Source organism: Etheostoma cragini, chromosome 7 (genome assembly GCF_013103735.1).
Source record: "Etheostoma cragini isolate CJK2018 chromosome 7, CSU_Ecrag_1.0, whole genome shotgun sequence".
NCBI classification, from domain to species: Eukaryota; Metazoa; Chordata; class Actinopteri; order Perciformes; family Percidae; genus Etheostoma; species Etheostoma cragini.
Window position 1 is genome coordinate 9243453 of NC_048413.1, and position 22492 is coordinate 9265944.

General features: G+C 39.8%; 2 protein-coding genes and 1 non-coding gene across 30 annotated transcripts in view; all 3 read left to right on the top strand.

Annotated features, from left to right (window-relative positions):
* The first annotated feature begins 1064 nt into the window (after positions 1 to 1064).
* Positions 1065 to 21205, top strand: LOC117947586 (protein kinase C-binding protein 1-like). Of its 6 annotated transcripts, none has more exons than XM_034876654.1 (22): positions 1065 to 1218; positions 2437 to 2666; positions 2760 to 2995; positions 7942 to 8012; positions 9179 to 9339; positions 11962 to 12201; positions 12674 to 12787; positions 13051 to 13143; positions 13435 to 13522; positions 13603 to 13658; positions 13753 to 13830; positions 13927 to 14042; positions 14166 to 14641; positions 15121 to 15249; positions 15356 to 15517; positions 15804 to 16319; positions 17381 to 17848; positions 17963 to 18108; positions 18225 to 18305; positions 18396 to 18474; positions 18670 to 18909; positions 19994 to 21205. In XM_034876654.1, exons 3-22 carry the CDS (start codon positions 2982 to 2984, stop codon positions 20170 to 20172), a joined length of 3507 nt encoding a protein of 1168 aa, XP_034732545.1. In that variant the 5' UTR covers positions 1065 to 1218; positions 2437 to 2666; positions 2760 to 2981; the 3' UTR covers positions 20173 to 21205. The 6 variants fall into 6 exon arrangements, with proteins under 6 accessions (XP_034732545.1, XP_034732544.1, XP_034732547.1 ...); XM_034876653.1 differs by having other exon boundaries at positions 2437 to 2662; XM_034876656.1 differs by having other exon boundaries at positions 2437 to 2662; positions 11962 to 12183.
* trnak-cuu lies at positions 1736 to 1808 on the top strand. Its single transcript has one exon. It is a non-coding gene; the product is annotated as a tRNA-Lys (tRNA).
* Positions 21206 to 21323: 118 nt separating the features above from the next.
* The window catches only part of si:ch73-181d5.4 (death-inducer obliterator 1), a 40495-nt gene continuing 39326 nt past the window's right edge, over positions 21324 to 22492 (top strand). For 20 of the 23 annotated variants that reach the window (XM_034877177.1, XM_034877183.1, XM_034877179.1 and 17 more), the window contains exon 1: positions 21325 to 21441. The gene's annotated coding sequence lies outside the window, so the exon portion shown is untranslated. Of the gene's footprint in view, positions 21442 to 22492 lie in introns of all 23 variants that reach the window. The other 3 variants (XM_034877200.1, XM_034877199.1, XM_034877201.1) reach the window with 1 other exon arrangement.

The window sequence follows — 22492 nt, forward strand, 5'->3', positions numbered from 1 at the left end:
CACGGACTTCACGTAAGCGCCATGCGCCCTTGTTTCCTAGATTACTAACAGAATGGATAGATGTAGCAATTTGTAACATTTCAGCATAACATCATCCAAATTATGATAGCTCTGATTGGCAATGGTATTGTACTTTAGATTATACAGTAGGCATATATACCAGGGCACCCCAAGAGCCCCAGTATTATTGTAATTTGATTAACCTAATTGCAAACTTATTAGAGAATTGACACTTCGATTAGAGGCTGTTTGACCTGAGACAGCTCCTGCATATTTACCCAATTGTTTGAGCATGTCATGTATAGGGCTCCTGAGTCAAATTCTAGTTTTAAGATCTTGCTTTAGTTAGTTTTAAGCCCTTTGTCATTATAGTTTTGTTTAATTATCTATTTTACTTATAAAGTACTTTATAAAGTGGTACTTTATATATAAAGAAGTGCTTCATAAAGTTACAGCTGACAAACAGGTTTCGGACCAAGCAAAAGGAGGAAATAAATATTTTAATGCTCTCTTTTTTGCTTTACTGCGTGAATACAAAATATAAACTACTGCAGCAACATCTCTGTATCGCAAAGAAAAATAAAGATTGTTTATTGGATATAATGATTGTTCATCACTTTCACTGTAGGCTACATCACTCAAAGTCCCCAAAGTCAGTGATGAAAAGATGAATTGATCTTTAAAGTCTGTTCGGATATTAAGAACTAAGAGGTAGTTTGTGCAAAAATGTAGCTATTTTACTTTCTAAATTGCTTAATTCCATTGTCAAACCAATAGTTCTCAATGAACCTGTTTTTTGTATTATTTATTCACATATGCAATTTAATTATACATAAATCACAGTCAGAATAATCCAGTAATTCAATATATTGTAACCTGTAACACTAAAAAGGATTAATTGTGCATAACAAGTGCTTTTAATACGTGTGAGCTGAGGATACTGCACTTTTATTTTCAAGTAGGATTTTGTATGCAGGACAAGGTGAGCTGGGGATTGAATGAAAAACACTATTACATTAAAAGTACATTTTCTCACGTTTGTCATTTAACATTTTATTTTGGAAAGAAAATGACCGGAAGTTGTGATCTAATGTGCTGGAAAGTGCCCTCGTTTAAAAGGCAAACACGTCAATTAAGTTAAATTATGGTGGCTTTAATGCGTCTCCTCTTACTTGATGGTGATTTACGGACAATTTACGGAGAAAACCAAACCGTCAGGTAACGTTAACTAACGTTTACACGGTGTTCAAGATACACTATCCCATCATTGCTGTGAGGTCTGTAACGTTTTCACTGCCATCAAGCGCTGTGTTATCTGGAAAGCTTCGTTATGTAAATACGCTAGCGAAAGCCAATTTTAGTGGGCCATTATTTAAGTAAATTGTTAGCTAACTAACGTTAGTTTGTTGTTGCTCTAACTGGGCCGTTACGCAGGACCGTGCAATAACCTTAACGTTACCATAGTAACGGAATATTTTTAGCCTAGTTCAAAGACAACATTTAAATTAAATAAAACACTCTTAGTTCTGTACCGCTAGAGGACAGTATGAGACAGAAATGGGATAGAAAAACCTAGCTATATTAATCCTCCTGCCCTCCCTTACACCAGCCCGTGACGCAACTTCAACTCAGAGATGGTTTAGAAGAATTTACTAAATCAGCGAAATAAAAAAAATAGCGATATTACAGTGGTTTAGAAAAGATAATGGTATTAGGACGTTAACTCTACGTCAGCGCCCGGCTAGCTCAGTCGGTAGAGCATGAGACTCTTAATCTCAGGGTCGTGGGTTCGAGCCCCACGTTGGGCGTTCAGCTTTTTCACTTATATATTAATCTATTCATGTCATATTGCTACATCCTATACAGCTATACAAATGATCAAAGAATTAAATCGAGAACGGATTCAGAAAAATATAGATTATAGAGAGATTATATTTATGGCAGGGTTATTACATTGTTTTTTTTCTATTTTTCTGATCACTGAGTATTTCATTGCTGTTGAATGTCAAAAGGACAACAACATATTGTGCTTTGTCCATCTGTGTTTAATTATTTATGATCACTGTTACAGACATAGAAGGTCTAAACACACTTTATAAAGAGCTCATCCAGTGTTACAATTTAAATTTCAGTATTCCTTCTACTGAAGGGGAGATGGGGAAATACATATACATACATTTTCCTTTAATTTCAGTTTATTATATTTACTTAATTTTACAACAGGGGTTTGTTAATATATTCATATCTACATATGACACTAACAGGGCCATTATTTACCTAAAACTATTACAGTAACAATAGCTTGTGGCATAAAAAGGCAAGGCTTCCTCAAAGCTCTACATCTGTTTCCCTTTTCTTTAAAAAAATGAACCATAGTGTTTTGACTATATCCATTCTCATTTTAGCAGACTAATGTTCTTTTCTTTCTTTTTTCAGACTGATGTGCCAAAATAGGTGAAGAGCTACTGCTTCTCTTTTCTGTGGAAACAGCCAAGAGGGAGGGAGGAGTTTAAACAAAGGCCCTCTCCACATAAAAAAAATGGAAGCCATGGTGTCCTGCTCCTCACAGTCTACATGCTGCCATTTCCACTTCTAACGCCTTCAAATAAGACAACTACCACCAGGTTCTACATGTGGAGGCTTCAAATCATTGTTATATGGGGTTTGTATGTGAAAAAGACTCATACTAATCATGTTATTTTGTGGTGTTAGGCCTAGCTTTTTGCTTATTTTTCTTCCCCTGGCTCTGACACTCACAGTGCTGCCCCTGCCTGCACTGAACAAAGATAATTATTCAGGAAACATTTCGGCCAATCAGACGCTGCCTTGTATCCTGCCTGTGAGGAAAGCGACCAGTCAGGAACTGGCTAACATTACTGGGGCCTGATCGCCTTGCCTGAAGAGCGGAGCCTTCCCCGGCTGAAGGCTGAGAGTGTCCTCCATGTTTTATAAGTGTTGACATAACAGTGTGTCAGGCAGCCATGCATCCACAGAGGTAAGCTCTGTCTTTTTTATCTCAATTCTCTGATAACAACATGGCTTCCTTCTTGTCGTTGTGGTAACTGTTGCTTTCTCATGATGAATGTGCACACCTTAAAATCAGTTTAGTGTGCAGGAGGAGGAGGAGCTGGGGTGGGTTGGAGGCCTCGCCAGGCCTCACTGCTCCACAGTGCTGAGGGTGGGGGGTTGGGTAACGACTCTCACCCTTGCTCTCTCTCTGTGTCTCAGGGTCACATGGGTGCCCCAGACAACCAGGCTGCCATACAGGAGGCAGAGTGAACCATGGCAAATCCTGTTCCTTTTTATAATACAAAAGAGACTTAGATTATAAAATGGCACCCACATCTCCTTTAAGTTGTGGCAGTCCTGTGTTGTAGCCTGGCAGAGAAAGAATGGGGGATGGGCAATGGAGGAGGTGGGGGGGTGGGGGTTATTATGTACCCTTTGCAAGTGGATTGCCTCTGTGCCGTTTTCTTGTGTCATGCCAGCCCCGGGAATAGATGTGGGGGGCAACAGATGTGCTAGTTAGGAGCACCAGGAGTGCAGGGCATATCTGAATACTGGTTTTCAGTCTTAATATTTTACATGTAAATAAATTGTTCAGAAACTGAAAACTGAATGACTTGGTATATATTGAATAAAACTGTACTGGGGATGGAGTTTCTACACTCCTTATTGATGAGCCAAATAAAGCAAACATTTTTTCCAATTCTTCCATCAAATCTTTAGAAACAAGATGTTGGTTCACAGGTTACTTCTATTTAAAGCCACAGGCCCTCAGTTCACAGTCCCGGGCTTCGTCCTCTCTATAGCACTATTGTGAAACAGCTTCCTCCACTCTCTGATCCTCAGACAGACAGTGGCCATTTTGTGTTCAGTGAGCTCTTCGTAGGAGAACTCTAGCTTTATCTTCACAGATCAGACCGCAAGGACAGAGAAACAACATGAGACATAACAGTTTTTTTTACATGACGCACGCCCTTGTGTGTTTGTCTACATGTTGTTGGCATACATTGCAATATTTTCTCTTTTTTTACTTTTTTACAGATAAAATGCAGGTTCATAAAATGTCAAGATATTTAATAAGAAATCTACACAAAGACACAGTGTATGAGGAAACTCTTTACTGTTTGTTGCCATTATATATTTTTCGGAGCACTGACTACATTGTGTTACATAATGTATCACAGTTTGAGCAGTCTCAATTGCGTAGGGGAAACAAAGAATGTTTTATTTTTTTCTCTTGTGGCCTGACACAAGGCGTGTTTCAACTACACAACAGCCAGAAAATAGTAACGTTATCAGTTTCCTCTTAGAGTAATTCCCTCTCTCACCAAAATCATAAGTTTGACCACTAAAAGGTAATGATTTGCTCCACAGTTCTTAAATGAACCTGTAATATAAATGTTACATTGATAGTTAGACATGTCAGCCATATGTAACGTCGCGTGGGCCTCCTTCTGAGGCAATGTAGCCAGTAAACAGAACAGCAGAGGTTGAATAGCAGAGCCGCTGAGTTATGCATCACACATAAAATATAATCTCCCCAAAGACCTCTTTCAAATCCCCCTGGTTTATGCTGTCATAATCAAGAAGGGCAAGCTAAACTGAAGGAATAAAACCTGTTTAATGCAAGGGGAAATCTGCATTGCAGCAAAAGTGCCTTTTCAAGAGGAAGAGGGGAGCCTGCACACTGTGATCCATGTGGCATAGCGCTGCCGACCAATGATATTCCACCCTGTTGGCCCTCTAGCCAATTGCAGCTGCAGTTGAGGTTAAAGATTGACAATCGGAGGGAGAGCAGCAGGGAGAGCAAGGGCCTTCTGGAAAATTCCACTGCCATCTTTGATTCAGCCTTTCCAGCCATATATAAAATCCAGGTTAAATCTTTCTTTAATACAGGACATTCTTTGCATACTTGAAGTATAGTGTGGTGTTAATCCATTGTTTTAAAATGATATATGAGTCATGCTAAAACAGGCGTCTTTATTTAGTTAACTTTTTAATTTATTAAATGTTAACTAGGATCTTATACCTTCTATTTTTCTAATGTTTTTGTTGATTTCAGGAAAACCAAAAGCTAATTGTATGCCTTTTTATTTGTCTGCATGTGGTTGGTCTTGTGAAAGCTGAATGTCTCTTGATATTTGACAAAACCTAATAATCTCTCTTGGGTTTTGAGTAGCTGGGTAAGTAGGATGTTTTGTTGTCAATGGTATTAATCCCAAGTGTTTTCAGTGGCAGTTCCAGAGCAAAGAGTACAGTAATGAAGTTTGCATTGAATTACTTTCCTGGACTGCCATGATGCAAGGCCATTTATTCAGATATTTGTCTACTTTGTGTCTAAGAAGAACTGCACATTCTTTATAGAATAGTTCTGCTCTGTGGCTTCACAGTGATGGTCTCTCTTTCTTCAAAATGAAATCTAATTATTCTATGACAGCAGTGTTCGGGGAAGGAGGCAAGCCAAGATGGAAGACATAAAAAAGAGAAATGAGTGCTTCTCATTTAGCTGGGTTTTCTCATGTCTCCCTCTCTGCGTTCCTCCTCTCTACCTTTGTGATCGGCCGTGAAGGTTTGTCTTGACCTAGCTGTGTTTTTCAAAATATTGGGACTGTAATCTCCACAGATCTCTCTGGTCCTCCTGCATGGATGTGCCAGTGCCTGAGTATGAGGCTCGGAGTGGGGGATGGGGGAGAGGGGGGAGGGGAGCAAGCTGTGGCCTCCATTTTCTGTGACGAGAGAACCCTGCTCGTCTCTCACAGGAGTGGAATCTAAAGGCATTGAGTCAGTGTTGTTTCCTTCCTGACCATCAGGTACTACTTTCAGAGGGGAATACTGTCAGTGTTTTCTTGAACCCGCTTCTCTCTGGAATATATCTCAGAATCTGCTGAGGATTTATTTGCCTAAACTCTCCTTGTGTGATGGATTATAGCTCCTGATCTATGAATGTCCTTTGGATAATACCTTTTTACTATTGGTCATCCTGTCTTCCTGGTTGTCTTGCCGTTAAGTGTGTACACAGTGTGGGGCTGTGGCACTTTGTTCAGCAGCTGTGCCTGGTGATGGTGAATGTTCTCTCTTTTCAGGGTTGTGGTAGGCTACATGTAGCAGAGCGGCTTGGCTAATGTCTTATTTTCAGGTGGGCCTTGTTTGTTTACTCACTCCGGAACAGGAAGGCCCTGGAGGAGTTGGAGTGAGTGTGTGGGTGGGTGTGTGTGTGAGACTGCTGGCAGGCTGAAACAAGATACCCGAATGCCATAATTTTGAAGAAACTCTGCTCAAACCATGTTTGCCGTTTTTCAAACAACAAGGTTATGATTTATTTATTCTCTTAAGAGAACAGGGAATGTATTTAGAGTAGCCTTGGTGATTGTGTTGGCTTGGTCACATATGTGGTATTTTGTCTGCTAAAAGATACTTTAATCACTGTTAAACCAAAATTGTGTGGCAAACACCAAGATTGACTTGGGGTTTTAACAAGTATAGATTTAACGGTTGATGTGATCACATCTTATCTATTTTGAGTTGGGCCAGTGATATCTGAATCATTAAAGCCTTCAGGATATGTGTTTAACATCCCTATGCCTATTAGTGAACTGACATCTGATCAACTTTGTCTGAAATGTCTTTGAAGGGTGGAGGAGGGGACATGAAGAGCATTCTTGCAACTTTCAGAGGAGAAAAAGCTTATCCCACAAATGTGTTTGACCTTTGAGTCATAACCTGTAAACCCATCAACCTAGCTGGAAACCAGAGCTGCAGCCAAAGCTATGGGCTGGTCAAGTCTGTGACCTGTCAGGGGTCCTTGGGAGGGTTTTCTTCTAGGGGCTTTTGAATAAAGGCTACATCCTTGGAACAGGGCCCTCTGTTGCTCTGACAAAGGAGGAACCAAATGCTCAAAGGCTTTCATTTATCGCCAGACCCCCTTCATGCTTGTGCTTTTTTATTTTTTTTCCTCAGAGGAAATTAGATGAGAGCAGGCTCAGAGACCAGGGAAATCTGGCTTTTTTTCAGTGCTAGATGTGCACATTGGAGATACAGTATTCTTAGTTAAAATTAATGGCTTCACAACATTAATATTAGTTCGTTTACATTGGTTTTGTAAACACAGCATGAGAAAATGCTGGTTTTACAGAAAATGCTTCTGTAACTCAACAATTATGTATGTGTGTATGATATATTTCCAAATTTTCCACTTATACAGACGATGGGACAGTGATAGAAACACAGATTTGGTCATGAAAGCTACTTTAAATATACATGCGGTGAAGATTTGGGTCAAGAATATTTAGATAGACCTTGTTTGAAGCTTATTAGATGGATTGCTTGTTATTGGTCTCCAAGAATGGGCCTGAATCCCTCAGGGTCACCCTGTTGTTACTGAAGAGGCTTGAGAGCTAGTAGAAACGTATACTGTTAATCGTCTTGAGACAGATGTCCCTCCACTAATATGAACTCCCTCTGTCTCCTTTCTCCTTATTATAGGTCTTTTTGCCATTTGTTAGAAACAAAGCACAGCAAAGATCAGGACCTAGTCAGACTGGAATCTATAGCTGCAATGTCTCCTGAAGGATGGAGTTGCAGGGTAATAAAATGGCCCTGTGTTGTGAATACCAACTTGTTCTTAGCGGAGACGGATGTTGCCATGGCAATTGTACCCATTCTCCCTCTTGGAACATTAAGAACATATTCAGACTTGTTTGTCACAGATAATATGGAAAGGATTTGAACTCGGTAGCACAATGTCAGAGATGTGCTGACATCAAATGAAAACAAAAACAATGGAAACCTGCAGAGTCCCTATTGACAGATCCTCAGGGACCACGTGCCTTAGGTGGTGTTCCACTTGTTTACTGTTCTGCTGATATGGTTTCTGAATACCATTTCTGACTTTGTATTTGCCTCTCTTTCTGTGTGCTCTTGTTTGGTGCTCTGCAGTCTGGCTGAGGAGGAGATAAAGACAGAGTCTGATGTGGTAGAGGGGATGAATGCATCTGCACGATCCAAAGGTAAGTCTCTAAGGTTGAGCACCTCGCATTAAGAGTTAACAATCTCAGATGTCTTAGTTTCAAAGAATGTAGAGCCTATTTACTGTAAGTTTCAAGCGCAGTGTAATGCATGTTGTTGGTTTTGTAAGACTGCAAAGATAATCTTCTATGCCTGGCTGCCTGCCTGTTTTAGAATTTGTCAAGTAGGTCTTGTTAGTTCAGAGGTAGCTCTCAAGCTATTTGTTTCTATAAAGTGGGAATCTAATATGTATAAGTGGCATCTTCAAAAATTGCTTTATAGATCAGCGTGATTGCTGTCAGTACTAGATGCTGATGTTATCGTGATGACATTCTAAAAGCTGAGCACTGCATCTGACCATTGAATTTATGTCAAACATCTTACTTACTTACTAGTCCCACAGATGTCTTTCTGACTTTTTATTTTGCAAAGCTCTCGTTTATGACTAAAAGCCAGTCTGAGATATACAATACTCTTGTCTAGTGGCCTCTTGCTCGGTCCCTCTCTCCTTTACTCTTCTTGGCCTCCTCTGTCAATGTCGTTTTTGTTTTTTTTCGGCCCCGCCATTATGTCCGTAGAGGCCGTGGATTCCTTTGCACGCTGGCCCGGCTCTGGTGATGGCACAACACCAGCGCTGCTCACTGCCCTTCCTCCCTGGGCCTAAAAACCTCCTCCTCCCAGCAGCCCAAACCTCCTGTGCTAGCAGCGTAAACATTCACACCCCCCCAGAGCTCCAAGCTCCCAGTCCCGGCAGCTTGGCTAACTGAGCCAACTAGCTACAGTTAGCAGCAGTTGGCTTTAATTTAGCAACAAGTAAAAGTTTCTTTCCATCAGGAAACAGGCATTCAAGGCGCGGAGTAAAAATGAAGGAGGCTCCATTCTTCCGGGTACAATTCAGTGTAGCATCAAAAATTATTTTAAAGCTGTTTTTAAAGGTACAATAGTTATCCAACAATGCTTTAAATTTGCACTACCTTGGTTTTCTAAGCTCTTAAAAATGTGGGGTGATGGTAATCATATAATAGGGTTGATGATTATTTCCATCCTCTTGATTTACTTCAGAAATAGCTAAACTACTGTCATGGTACCTGTACTTTAATCTTCTTAAGCTTGTGTAATGGGTTTAGTGCAGTGAACAATGATGACCTGGTTGTGCTTCTGCTTCCAGTCCCTGATCCACCGGGGTCAGCGGAACGACCAGTGGCACCACAGAAGAGAAAGGTGTCCAGTCCAACCCATTCTTCAAATGGACACTCTCCTTCGGACACCTCCCCGAGCCCTCTCAAGAAAAAGAAGAAGCCTGGGGCTGTCAATAGTCACAAAGACCAGGTAAGTGCTCCAGTATACTCATATCCAGATCTGACGTGCTCTCTAAGGCTGTTCTCCTTCTACACCAGAAAGTGGAGTTAGCAAAGGAGATGGCGTCAAAAATAATCCAAAACAAAGACAGCAGGAGTTTGGACTGTTTTGTATTCTTCCCATGTTTCAAAGCACTTAATAACATTGAAAGGGCAAAAAACATTACATTTTCAAACAAAAGGCTAAGCACGTGCTTATAGTGTGAAGTGCGTATGAATATTTCAGAAATTGTTGATAGAGCTGTCCGGCAAGCAGTTCTGATGGGGTTGTACTGTCACCTTTAGTCTTTTTCTAACCTAGACTGCTTGAAAGATGCTAATACCAGGTGAAAAAGACTGAGAGAATTGTTTAACAAACTCTGTAGAGATCAGTGCTCAATAAGGGACTTCCTTTTTTGGTGAAACCCTTCCACATTGCCTGTGAGAGTACGCCACCTTTGATGTGGACTGTAGTATACTGTCAGCTTAAAGATGGACAAACATGTATGGATGTTACCTGGTCAGCTCTGTGTTTTATTTATATTTTTTGACATTTAACATATTATCAATCACCACTGGTCATTAATGTCCTGCCATTTTGCTGAAATAAAGCATTATACATTTTGATGATGTACGATTGATGATGTTTTCAGTATCTACTTGCCAAATGAATGTGGTGCTGAGTGATTCCATTTTGCCCTTTTTAGTCCTCTATTAAACTTGCATGACATTCAAAGAAAATTCAAGTGCTTTTGTTTAATATTTTTACCAGTGTTATATATGCTTTCATTGTTTAATAATAGGAAATTTATTTTTATTTGTAATTAATTAATACCCAACACTGATTTAATGGAATCTTAAGACTTGAACTTAAGATGAATTTGACTGTGAAACATCATCTTGAGCTGTAAAAGCAGATGCATCAGCTTCTATTCTTCCATTAATGTATCGTCAGAAAAAAGTACCAGTTGGGTATTTACAAACCCAAATTCCTATGAAGGTGAAATGTTGTGTAAAACGTAATTAAAAACAAAATACAGTGATTTGCAAATCTCTTCTTACACACTACAAATACCAGATATTTAATGTTCAAACTGATGAAACTTTGCAAATATTCACTCATTTTGAATTTGATGCCTGCAACACGTTCCGAAAAAGCTGGGAAAGGGGCAACACAAGACTTGGAAAGTTGAGGAACGCTAAAAAACCACCTACTTGGAACATTCAGGTTAACTGGAAACAGGTGAGTGACATGATTGGATATAAAAGGAGCATCCCCCAAGGGCTCAGTCGTAGGGGAAGGGGCAAGGTTCACCACATTGTGAACAACTGCGTGAGCAAATAGTCCAACAGTTTAAAAACCTTTCTCAACGTACAAATGCAAGGTATTTAGAGATTTACTCATCTACAGTCCATAATATCATCAAAAGATCCAGAGAATCTGGAGAAATCTGCACGTAAGCTACAATGCCAAAAACCAACATTGAATGCCTGTGACCTTCGATCCGTCAGACAGCACTCCATTAAAACCAACATCTTTATGTAAAGGACATTATCACGTGGGCTCAGGAACACCTCAGGAAAACCTTTGTCAGTCATCACAGTTTCTCACCTACCACTACAACTACAAGTGCAAGTTAAAACTCGACCATGCAAAGCAAAAGCCATATATCTACAATACCCACAAACGCCGTCAGCTTCTCTGGGCCCGCTCTCATCTGAGATGGACTGAAGCAAAGTGGAAAACGGTGCTTGGGTCTCACGAGTCCACGTTTCAAATTGTTTTTTGGAAGTCACGGACTATCCTCCGGGCCATCCAGATTCTTATCAGTGCAAAGATCAAAAGCCAGCATCTGTGATGGTATGGGGGGGTGTTAGTGCCCATTTGGCATGGGTAACTTGCAAATCTGTGAAGGCACCATTAATGCTGAAAGATACAGTCCATACAGCTTTTGGAGCAACATATGTTGCCATCCAAGCAACGTCAAAATACAACAACGGAGAACCCAGACTATTGAGCAACTGAAGTCATACATCAAGCAAGATTGGAAAAGAATTCCAACTACAATGCTACAATAATTTGTTTCCTCAGTTCCCAGACGCTTATTGAGTGGAGGAAAAGTGACGTAACACAGTGGTGAAGTGCCACTGTCCCAGATTTTGTGAGTGAACATTTGCATAAAAAACTAAGTTTATCAGTTTGAACATTAAATCAATATCTTGTCTTTGTCAACTGAAAAATGTTTAAGGATTTCAAATCACTGATTCTGTCTTTATTTACATTTTACACAAGGTCCAACTTCATTATATTTGGGGTTTGTACGAGAGAATTGTATTATGCATGGTTTACTCTCGGGCGAAAGATGAACTATCCAAATGAACCATTAAAAGAACAGCTGTTAAACCTGTTGGGTTAGTCTTGTTGTCTCACAGTTGAAACAGTCAAACCGATGTTTAGAAATGTATTTAAAAAGTCTTAGGTTTAGCAATTTTACTACCTTTTTATGCTGCTTTCATTGCTTACCCACCATGTCTTGTTTTTGTTGCTCTGCACCTTTATGTTCCTGCCTGTTTTTTGAAACCTGCCCCCCTGTTTCTCTTGCCTGCATTTCAGTCAGAGCTAAGACATGGTCCCTTTTACTATATGAAGCAGCCAGCACTCACCACAGACCCTGTTGATGTTGTACCGCAGGACGGCAGGAATGACTTCTACTGCTGGCTGTGCCACCGCGAGGGCCAGGTGCTCTGCTGTGAGCTCTGCCCCAGGGTGTACCACGCCAAGTGCCTCAAACTACCAGCTGAGCCCGAGGGCGACTGGTTCTGTCCAGAGTGTGAGGTATCTCACAGAAGACGTGTATGTGTGTAGCTGTAAACAAATGATTGTGGCAAGGCACAATCTTGCTTGCTTAGTCACAAAAGGGGTGTCAGACTATGTGCCATGAGCAGCATTAGCCAGAGAAAAGGAACTCATTGGTTAAATCTCGTGTTTTTGTCTATGGTTGATCCAAAAAGCTACAGACCTCTTGGCACATGGTGTGACACTCTAGCAAGCTAAATGCTCACACTGCAAGTTTGAGAGATGTTAGAGGATTGAAGTTTTGATCTGCTTTTTAACATTAAAGGGACATTTAATATGTATATACTTCTTTTCATCGGCACAATTTGGAATATATGCACACTCTAAATCAAAAAAATAAATCACATAATGTTAACTTTACAAAAGTTGAGATGTAAGTTTAGATTTGTATCAAAGTCCTTTTGCTTGCTGTTTATTTTCATGGCATGTTCAGCAATGCATTTAATTATTAAACTTTTTCTTGTTACAGAAAATAACAGTTGCTGAATGCATTGAAACCCAGAGCAAGGCAATGACAATGCTGACAATAGACCAACTCTCCTACTTGCTCAAATTTGCACTCCAAAAGATTAAACAGCCTGGGGTAAGACTTGTAAAGATTAATTTCATGTTGGTTTAATAGGCGTCTTATAATGTTTCTGTGTCTAAGAAAATATTTTGTGTAAATCCCCTCAAGGCAAACTATTGATCTTGGGCACATAAATAAAATTTACTTAAATTATCTTGACTTTTTATATTTAAACACAAAAGTCCAGGAAATTTATACAAGACATGAAACATTCAAATTTTGGCTAATGCATATGTTTTTTTTTAAATAAAGTTTTCACATTTGTCTCAAATGAGCAGACTGAGCCTTTCCAGAAACCTGTGTCTCTGGAACAGCACCCGGATTATGCAGAGTATATATTCCACCCCATGGACCTGTCTACTTTAGAGAAGGTAACGTTCTTTTCTTATTTTATTTTAACTTTGACATAAAAAAGGTACAAATAGAAGGGACAAAGTAAAAATACAAAAAATATCTTTCAAAATATACTAAGTGAATGAAAGGGATAACAAAATGACTGTCTTTTACTTTGAGGACACATTAATCAGTATCATTATAGAACAAAAGTTGTCACAAGATACCACTGCAAACAAAAAGTGTAGAGTATTTTTTTCTCTCCATATAATTCATTATTTTCATTGTAGTATCTTGTCTTTGATTTTGTTATTTTCACCTTTTAATAGACTATCAAAAAGAAAATGTATGGCTGCACTGAAGCCTTTCTTGCTGACATGAAATGGATCTTACATAACTGCATCATCTATAATGGAGGTAGGCCACTTTGACATAAATCTGTAATCCCTCTACTCTGCTAATTTCAAACCATAAATTGGACTGTGACTTTATTTCAGGTAATCACAAATTAACAGCAACTGCAAAAGTCCTTGTCAAGATTTGTGAACATGAGGTAAAGAAGCTTTACTAACTTAATAGCAAAGATTCTGCAAATGTTCCATATTTTAAAATGAATAACATCTTTGTCATTTAATATGTATTATTAGATGAATGAGATTGAGGTGTGTCCAGAGTGCTATCTGTCTTCATGCCAAAAAAGGGACAACTGGTTTTGTGAGCCATGTGTAGGTCCTTACACAATCTTAAATACTATATTTATACATTTTGGTTTAGATTTTAGATCTCTAAGGCATTGAATTATTTTGCATTGTCCCTTTTAGAGTCAACCACACCCCCTTGTCTGGGCTAAGCTAAAGGGCTTTCCCTTCTGGCCAGCAAAAGCACTTCGGGAAAAGGACGGGCAGGTAGACGCACGTTTCTTTGGGCAACATGACAGGTGAGAGAGGAGCTTTTGAGCATGTAGAGCAAATTAGCTCTATGTATTAGGGTTGTTGGACCAAAAATAAGCTAGTATCATGGTTATTCTTACTCAGTGAATGCTTTTTGTTGCTTTATGTAGGGCCTGGGTCCCCATAAACAACTGCTACCTCATGTCCAAAGAGATCCCTTTCTCTGTTAAGAAGACAAAGAGCATATTCAACAGTGCCATGCAAGAGATGGAAGTCTATGTGGAAAACATTCGGAAGAAATTTGGAGTCTTCAACTATGCACCCTTCCGCACTCCCTACACACCCAACAACCAGCTACAGATGCTACTGGACCCTTCCAACCCCAGTGCTGGGACAGTGAAAACAGAGAAAACGGATAAACTTCGCTTCAACTTTGATATAACCGCATCTCCTAAGATGGTCCTCGGTAAGAGTTCAACACCCAGTGGCATGAGTCGGAGGGTCTCAATGACAGACATGCCTCGGTCTCCGATGAGCACCAACTCCTCAGTTCACACAGGATCCGATGGGGAGCAGGATATGGAAAAGGCTGGCAGGAATCCTGCCTTCCACTACAGCACTGGAGAGGAATCAATGGACTGTACTGGTAAGTAAATGATGGCTATAAACAATATATTTGTAATAGCAATGTATCAAATGACGATGTGAAAACAGTGTGACAGTGTGAAAGGGGTCGCTCGTAGAGATGAACCAACAGAGAATAATTCCCCGAATCTGCAGCTGTCCCCCAGCTTTAAGGAGCTTTATAGCGAGTTTCGGCTCATTGTTCAGCTGTCTGGCCTGTTCAGGAGTTGGAGTCCAAACCAGAGCTAAAAGAAAAGTGAATATTAGACTTACATTCATCAGGTGGACCAAAACATTATTAAAAATGAATAAATGCTAACGTTTCTCTAGAACTGCTGGATATGTAAATAGGCAACTATTCTCTAACAAGTTCCGCTTATCTACTTATATCAACTTAAAATGCGATGATGTCAAAGAAATGGGCAAACAAATCAGTTATTGCAGGTTTAACATAACCATGAGTGGAGTGACACCAACCATTTTACATTTTATATTTTACAGCATCTCCTGTCTCTGGGAAGATAGGTCCTGCGGGTAGCATGGCAGGCAGCCCGAAGCCCTTTAGCCCTAATGTGGTGCCCAAGCAGGAGAGGACTGCAGGCACTGGCGGCATCCTCAATCTCAACCTGGGTCAGTACCAACAGTGCAAATATACTGTAATGATGTTGTCATAAAAGTTAATCATCCTTATCCTGTTAAAGAGTTCTGAAATTTAACATTAACCTGTTTCTCTCAGATCGGGTGAAGGCTGAGATGGATCTGAAGGAGCTGAGTGAGACCGTGCAACAACAGCAGCAGCAACATCAGCAACAACAAGGAGTGTTGGCTCCCCTCCCCAGCACAAAGAGACCCATCAGGAGTCTGGACAAGACTATTGAGAGCTGCAAAGCACAGCTTGGTACATACCCACCCCTATTACCTACCCCTATTTTTGACACAAAACTCTTTTCTTTTACTGTTCAAGAAGTAGTTTCAAAAATATTTATTTGTCTGTGTTTTGTTGTAGTCCAAACCTGCTTTATTTATTCATGCCGTTGTGTTTTTTTAAGATTCTTTTTTTGTGTGGAATTTTTAGGCCTTTATTTTCCCAGGACAGATGAAGACATGAAATGGGAGAGAGACTTTGACAAAAAGAGTTTTAACGAATAAAACATGTAATCATGAATGTATGTTTCTCCATACAGGAATAGATGAGATCTCTGAAGATGTGTATAAAGGAGTGGATCACAGCGACTCTGAGGACTCTGAGAAATCGGACTCAAGTGACAGCGAGTATCTCAGCGACGAGGAACACAAGCCAAAGAGTTCTGCCCAGGACGACAAGGACAAAGCAGATAGAAAAAGGCCCAAAGCAAGCGCGGAGGAAGAGAATAAGGAGGGAGTTGCAGGGACAGCAGATAAAGCCAACCCTGAACCCCTGCTCAAAGACAAGCAGGGTATCGTTGGCTCAGATAGGGACCTCCAGGACAAGCCCAGAACGCCCCAGTCTCAGCCTCTCGCTGACTATAAACCCAAAGCCCTAGAGGAGGGCAGAGCAGCTGCTGTCACATCAGCGGCTGAGCAAGACTCTGATTCTGAAAGAGAGCTGGTGATTGACCTGGGAGATGAACACGGAGGCCGTGACTCAAAAAGGGCAAAAAGAGAGCCAGGGGCTTCTGCTGCTAAAACTCTCAAAGAGCCTAATGTCGCAAAGTTGGAAGGTGAGGCATTTGAGATACTGTATCCATTTTGTCCTTGTCATTAGGACAGTTCGAAGAACAATTGGGAGGAAATAATAAGTGCAACCCAGTGTGAGCTTTAATGTCCATCAAAATTTAAACGCGTTGAACATTTCTCCTCAAGTAAACCACCACCAAATGCTCTCAACTATCTTGTCTTTAGGGTGATGTCTGAGGTTATTATCCAGTTTACTTATTTATACATTCCTTGGATTAGTGATGTGTGTGTGATAAATCACCAATCATACCATTTGTACAAACATTAGCATGACCCTTTTTCTTAAAAAGAATTTACAAAAAAGCTTTAACACTTAGTGAATACAAAAGTATTTTTAGAAATATGAATTACCATGAATACATCACTTAAAAAAAAAAAATAACTGTCTTCAGAATTCATCACGTACAAGTTTTCATCTTTAGTCATCAAATCTCAAGTTTTCAACACACATAACCTGCCTAAAATAGTTGGGACTCACAGGATGGATAGTAAGTATCAAAATTGATGCAGCACAACCGGAGTGTTAGATATTATTCTTTTTTATTTTAAACATTTTCCTCTGTTAAAACTTGGTGGTGTACATTACCCACTACCCACAAGTCAACCATCAACAGTTTGGTTGGAGATTCAGGTGATTAATGCTAGTAGTGGCTAACGTAGCCTTGAGCTGCCTTAAGGATACAGAGGTCTTGGAAGGTCACCTATTCCTAACTCCACACACCCAGTTTTATGTTTAGTCTTCAGCCCATCTGACCACTAACTCAAGCGAAAACCCTAGAGGCAGATTTAGTGCAGCTCCTTGAAGCCACAGAAGCCCCTTTTTTTTCAACATATACAGTCATACAGACCTGTTAACAGACTTTGATGTGTAAAAGTGGTGGAGTTCCCCCCTAACTAAATTCTACTTTCAAAACTTCCCATATGGTCTCCAGTTGACTCTACAAAAATGATCTAATCCCTCATTTAACCCTCTTGGCCTTAAGTGCCCAATATAAAAATCCAGAATGCCTCACACTTATGAAGCTATCCTTTTTTTTCTGCTCAGGAAAACTGCCTTCATCTGCTGTAACTGCACCATCACGAGAAGCCGCCTCTAACCGGAAAGAGTCTTTGCAACCCGCCATCACAGCAGCCCTCAACCTTGTTTCCACTGCAGCTTCTGGTCAGCCCAGTGCCACCACGGCTACCAGCGGATCAACCAGTGCACCTTCTCCTGCCTCCACCTCAGGCTCCGTAACGTCCCCAGTACCTGCAGCTGTAAAGAAACAGCGCCCTCTACTGCCTAAAGATACAGCTCAGGCAGTACAGCGGGCAGTGGTTTGGAATCCAACCAAATTCCAGACGTCCTCTCAGAAGTGGCATATGCAGAAGGTGCAGAGGCAGCAGCAGGAAGAGCAGTCAGCAGCACAGACACCGACCCAGAGTCCGGGGCAGACGCGCAGCCCACAGCAGCTGCAGTCTCAACAGCAGAACTCCTCAAGTAACCGCTATCAGACCAGACAGGCGGCCAAGGGTATATATATACACCAGCCTAATCATTCATCTGAACTTTAAACTCTACATATTTAAGATGAAAATGTATATTAAAAGATGCACTCTCTCTTTTTCCCGTCTTTATCCCCTGCAGTGCAAAAAGACGTGCCTCAGAGTACTTTGTCATCCACCGCTGCCCAGGTCACATCTGGCAGCTCCTCTTCTTTCATGTCAGGAGACTTGCAGATCCCTACAGGCTCAGCAGAGGTGGCTGCTGATATAGCCAAGTACACCAACAAAGTAATTTTATCTCACATAAATAGAAATTCTCCTCTTTTCACTTCATTGTTACAGGATGTACAGTGAGTAGTTACAACTGTGGACTAATACCACTTGTTTTTGGCCAAACTTTGCAGATTATGGACACAATAAAAGGGACGATGACTGAAATATACAATGATCTTTCCAAAAGCACATCAGGAAACACAATTGCAGAGGTACATTTTGGCATATAGACTGATGCTTATTTAATGTGTCATAATGGGAAACACTTGGCAAGATTTGATCTCTGTGTATTCTTGCCACAGATTCGACGGTTAAGGATAGAGATTGAGAAACTTCAGTGGCTGCATCAACAAGAGTTATCCGAGATGAAACACAATCTCGGTAAGTTTTTGCTTCCAGGAATGTGTCACCACACTTCTAAAGAGTCTAAACCGGAGTCTAAACCAGTCTTTTCCTGAATGTTATATGAATACTGATGTTTCTTTTTCACACATGGTATGAGTTCCAAGTTGTTTTTCCTTTGTTACCCTAACACAATGACAATAAAGGCATTCTATTCTATTCTTCTAAATGCAGAACTGACGATGGCAGAGATGAGGCAGAGTCTGGAGCAGGAAAGAGAACGATTGATGGCTGAGGTGAAAAAGCAGATGGAGTTGGAAAAGCAGCAGGCAGTAGACGAGACCAAAAAAAAACAGTGGTGCGCTAACTGCAGGAAGGAGGCCATCTTCTACTGCTGCTGGAATACCAGTTACTGTGATTATCCATGTCAGCAAGCCCACTGGCCAGAGCACATGAAGTCATGCACACAGTCAGGTAACAATCCCTCACACTGCACTAGTGTGTCCAATATATAGATTACATTTAGGCAACATCTGTTGTTGAGTGCTGTGATGCATAGACTGACCTACAACTATTATTAAAAATAAAAAATGAATTGGCAAATGTAGTGTAAATACCAAAAGCCACTGTTTTATTAGATTTTCCACTTATGTTGATTTAATATGGTCTACTAAAGATTCTCAAAAAAACTAAATAGTATGCTCAAGTATTTTATTATTCAATAATTTAATTTTTATTATTTAATCTGGATTTTTTTAGACAGGATTGAAGGGCACTTGTTTTTTTCTCGGAACAGTCCTTGGCCTGTTTTCTCAGTTTGAATGTTTCCCCTGTTGTGCGGTTTCCTGTTGCACATGAAGTACCCAGAATTTGCTTCTCAAGTGCTGTGATCCAAAACTAAATTACAATTTGACGTGTAGAACACATAGCAGTAAAGTTGTAAAGGAATATATATTATGTTCTCTGCCATCAGGGTGGATGAATTCCTGAAGACCTGATTTATTGAAAGTTATTGGACTTTAATGACTGGGGTTTTGTTGTGTACTATACAACAAGGCATAAATACAATGTCCTTGATACAATAATATTGGATTAAGCAGATTATTTTTATTAAACTTAATCTGTATAAATTTACATTTCAGTCTAATGTGAAACCCATTATTTTCAGATGGGTTCTATTTCTGTTTATTTTTTTTAAACAGACAATGCTCTCATTCAATCTACTTGTCCACGCTTACTATATTTGGACATAAATATATATCTAGCAATTAATGTAATCCGTAAAATGGACATGTCATCCCTGTTACTCCTCCTAAAAAGTCATCCCCACGATCACCTAGCCCTCAGCTACTGTAAACCCAAGCACTTATTCCTTCAAAGACTCACATAATGTATCTAACCAACTTATAAAGTGTAGTGTACCTTTACATAGCTTGCCTGACCATTGTGCTTAATAGACACTGCCTTGTCTCAAACCCAACCTGGTAGGCAAAAATTACGGACGTGCACAGATGTACAGTGCCCATGTTCTCAGTTTATATTTTCCTTTTCCTTCCAGCCACAGCTTCGCAGCAAGAGCCGGAAGCTGAGTCCAACTCCGACCCTTCGTTGAAATCTTCAAGCCACTCTCCAGCCACACAGACCCTGCCCTCTGGAGCAGGATCCATATCAGACAAAAGCAACTCTCCTACATATTTGGACAAGAGCAAAGACAGTGCTGGCGTAACTGTGACCTAACTGCTACACTACAGATACTCTTGCACATTTTGCAAGGCCACTTTGGGGCTTGTCGTGTCAGACATGATGCTGCTTCAAACTTGGTGCTTAAAGGCCTGCGTGACAAATCCCTTTGATTTTTTTTCCATTCCCACGTGTACATCTGCTTGGTGGACTTTGCTTTGGTCATCCCTCATTCGCAGTTATCACAAGTCTGTGTTCAGGTGGATTCACCATGTGAAAGTAGTCTATCTTGAGAAATAAAATGTAAGGTTGTATGTTTTCATACTGTAGTTTTGTTAGAGCTTTGTTACCACTTTGTTTCGAGTCTGAAATAGATTGTATCAACCCACAGAATATTTACACTTATTCAATGCTGCTCTTAAGTACTTCATGGCTGTCTTTATTTTGTTGATTGCTCGCCATATAATGAGACAAAAATAGCCATCGACAGTTAAAATTCATTTATCATGGTTTCATCAGAGGTATTATGAGTTATGCAAGTTTCATCTTTATGTTTTAAACCATATCATTTTCATGTCAACTGAGATATTTTGAGTAAGGCAAATTTAAACATTGTTTTCAACTATGTCCTTTTCATGTCAGCAGGGGCATTTTTGGCTCATACATTTTGTATTGTAGTTCCACATTGTAAAGACCTACATAAAAATATCTGCGATTTATTCAAAGAACTAAACAATTTAAACTGTACAAAGTTTTTGTAAGAAAATACCTGAACAATATTTATAGTGTTATGTTTTTATTGTATGTTTAATGAAATAACATTTCTATGTGTCCAAAAAAGTTTTTGAAAATAAATTACTTGATATGAATGTCACTTCTAAGCGAAGCCTCTGTTTAACTGGTTATCCAAGGCTAATGTAAATCCTGATCAGACTGTCTAAGAACTGAGTAGGCATAAATAGAAACTGTATTTTGGCTGGATATTATTCCCTGTGAGCATGTCTGTTTTGAGCTTGTCTCGTTTGTGTTTACATATTGTACATACAATAAATGGATTCGTGAAGAAAAAATAAAAATGCTCTGATCAACAAACTGTCATCTTGATTCATTCAGAACTCTTTCTATGGAAATGATCACAAATCAAACGATAATTGACAGAACCTTGATCAAGAGGAAAGTACGGCGCTTCCCAAATCCCGCCAGTAACGCGTAGTTCTCGCGAGATTACGAAACAGCAAGGAAGGCAGAGAAAATGGAAGGTTGTGCTAGCTAGCTTGCTAGTTGAGCGAATCCAATAATAACTTGAAAGTAGTCATTTCGTCCAAGGTACGGTTTCAGTTTTCCACAGGATGTTAATGTACAAGCGTGCCACATTTTATTCTTGTTAACAGTAATATTGGAGACAGTTGGCTTTGCAACTCATTGCATTTATTAGCAGGTAGTGTAGCAGCTAGCGGCTAGGTGAATTAGGTGCATGCAGAGAACAATGTCGTTCGTCACCGAAATAACTCTTGAGTGTTTGTGTATCGTTGCAGAACAAGGACGTTTCGTTTCTGCGCCTTTACAGTCTACTGGGATTTGGTAGTGACATTGGTAAGGGCTGTTTCGTTTCTGTTTAGCTAACGGGCGTCTGTTATATTTTTTTGGAGTGAACTTCCCACATAAGTATCACTTTTGTTGACGAGTATTTGCTTAAATAAACCATCTGCACCAGGCTGGGTTTTCACCAGATCAGACATGCAGCTAGGCCTTAACGCAACAGTCAACCAACGTTAGATAATGCCTGGGTAGATTTAGTCAATAACGCGGTCCGATACAGCGAAAAAAATTGAAATTGGACATTCTGTTATTAATGTTAACGTTAATTAGACACAACGCTAAAAACTGCAGTTTTCATCATGTGGTCCCCTTTCAATTCTCGTTCAAATACACAGATTTTCTAAGCATCAGTACCTATGTAGTTACACCAACGTACATATGTGGCCAGTTAGTACATTTCTGTATTCTATAATGAAGTTAATTCTATCCGCACTAGCACTGAGCGATCACTAAATTATTCTATTCAAATATACTGTAAGTTATTTCATATCTCGAATGATATTTATCACGATATAGCATCCTTTCTGGTAATTCGATAAATAAATCGTATATATGAAATAACCATATAGTAAACCCAATTGTTTCATCTTCCTGAAAAAATGTAAATGTTTTAAACTAAAGCCCCATTAGCTAAAGTGAATGCAGTCAAACAGAACAGCCATGCATTAACTCGTACCTTAATGAATATCATACTGTAAACACTGTTTGGAACACCTCTCAGTATAATACAATTTGACAATGCTTGAATTTAACACTAAAATTGAACATTCTAACCTGT

What these genes read in the sequence shown, in the direction of transcription:
- LOC117947586 (XM_034876654.1), top strand. An exon ending in AGGTATCTCACAGAAGACGT is followed by an intron (nt 12,202 to 12,673) that starts GTATGTGTGTAG and finishes TTCTTGTTACAG; the next exon opens with AAAATAACAGTTGCTGAATG. An exon ending in GAGCTGCAAAGCACAGCTTG is followed by an intron (nt 15,518 to 15,803) that starts GTACATACCCAC and finishes TTCTCCATACAG; the next exon opens with GAATAGATGAGATCTCTGAA.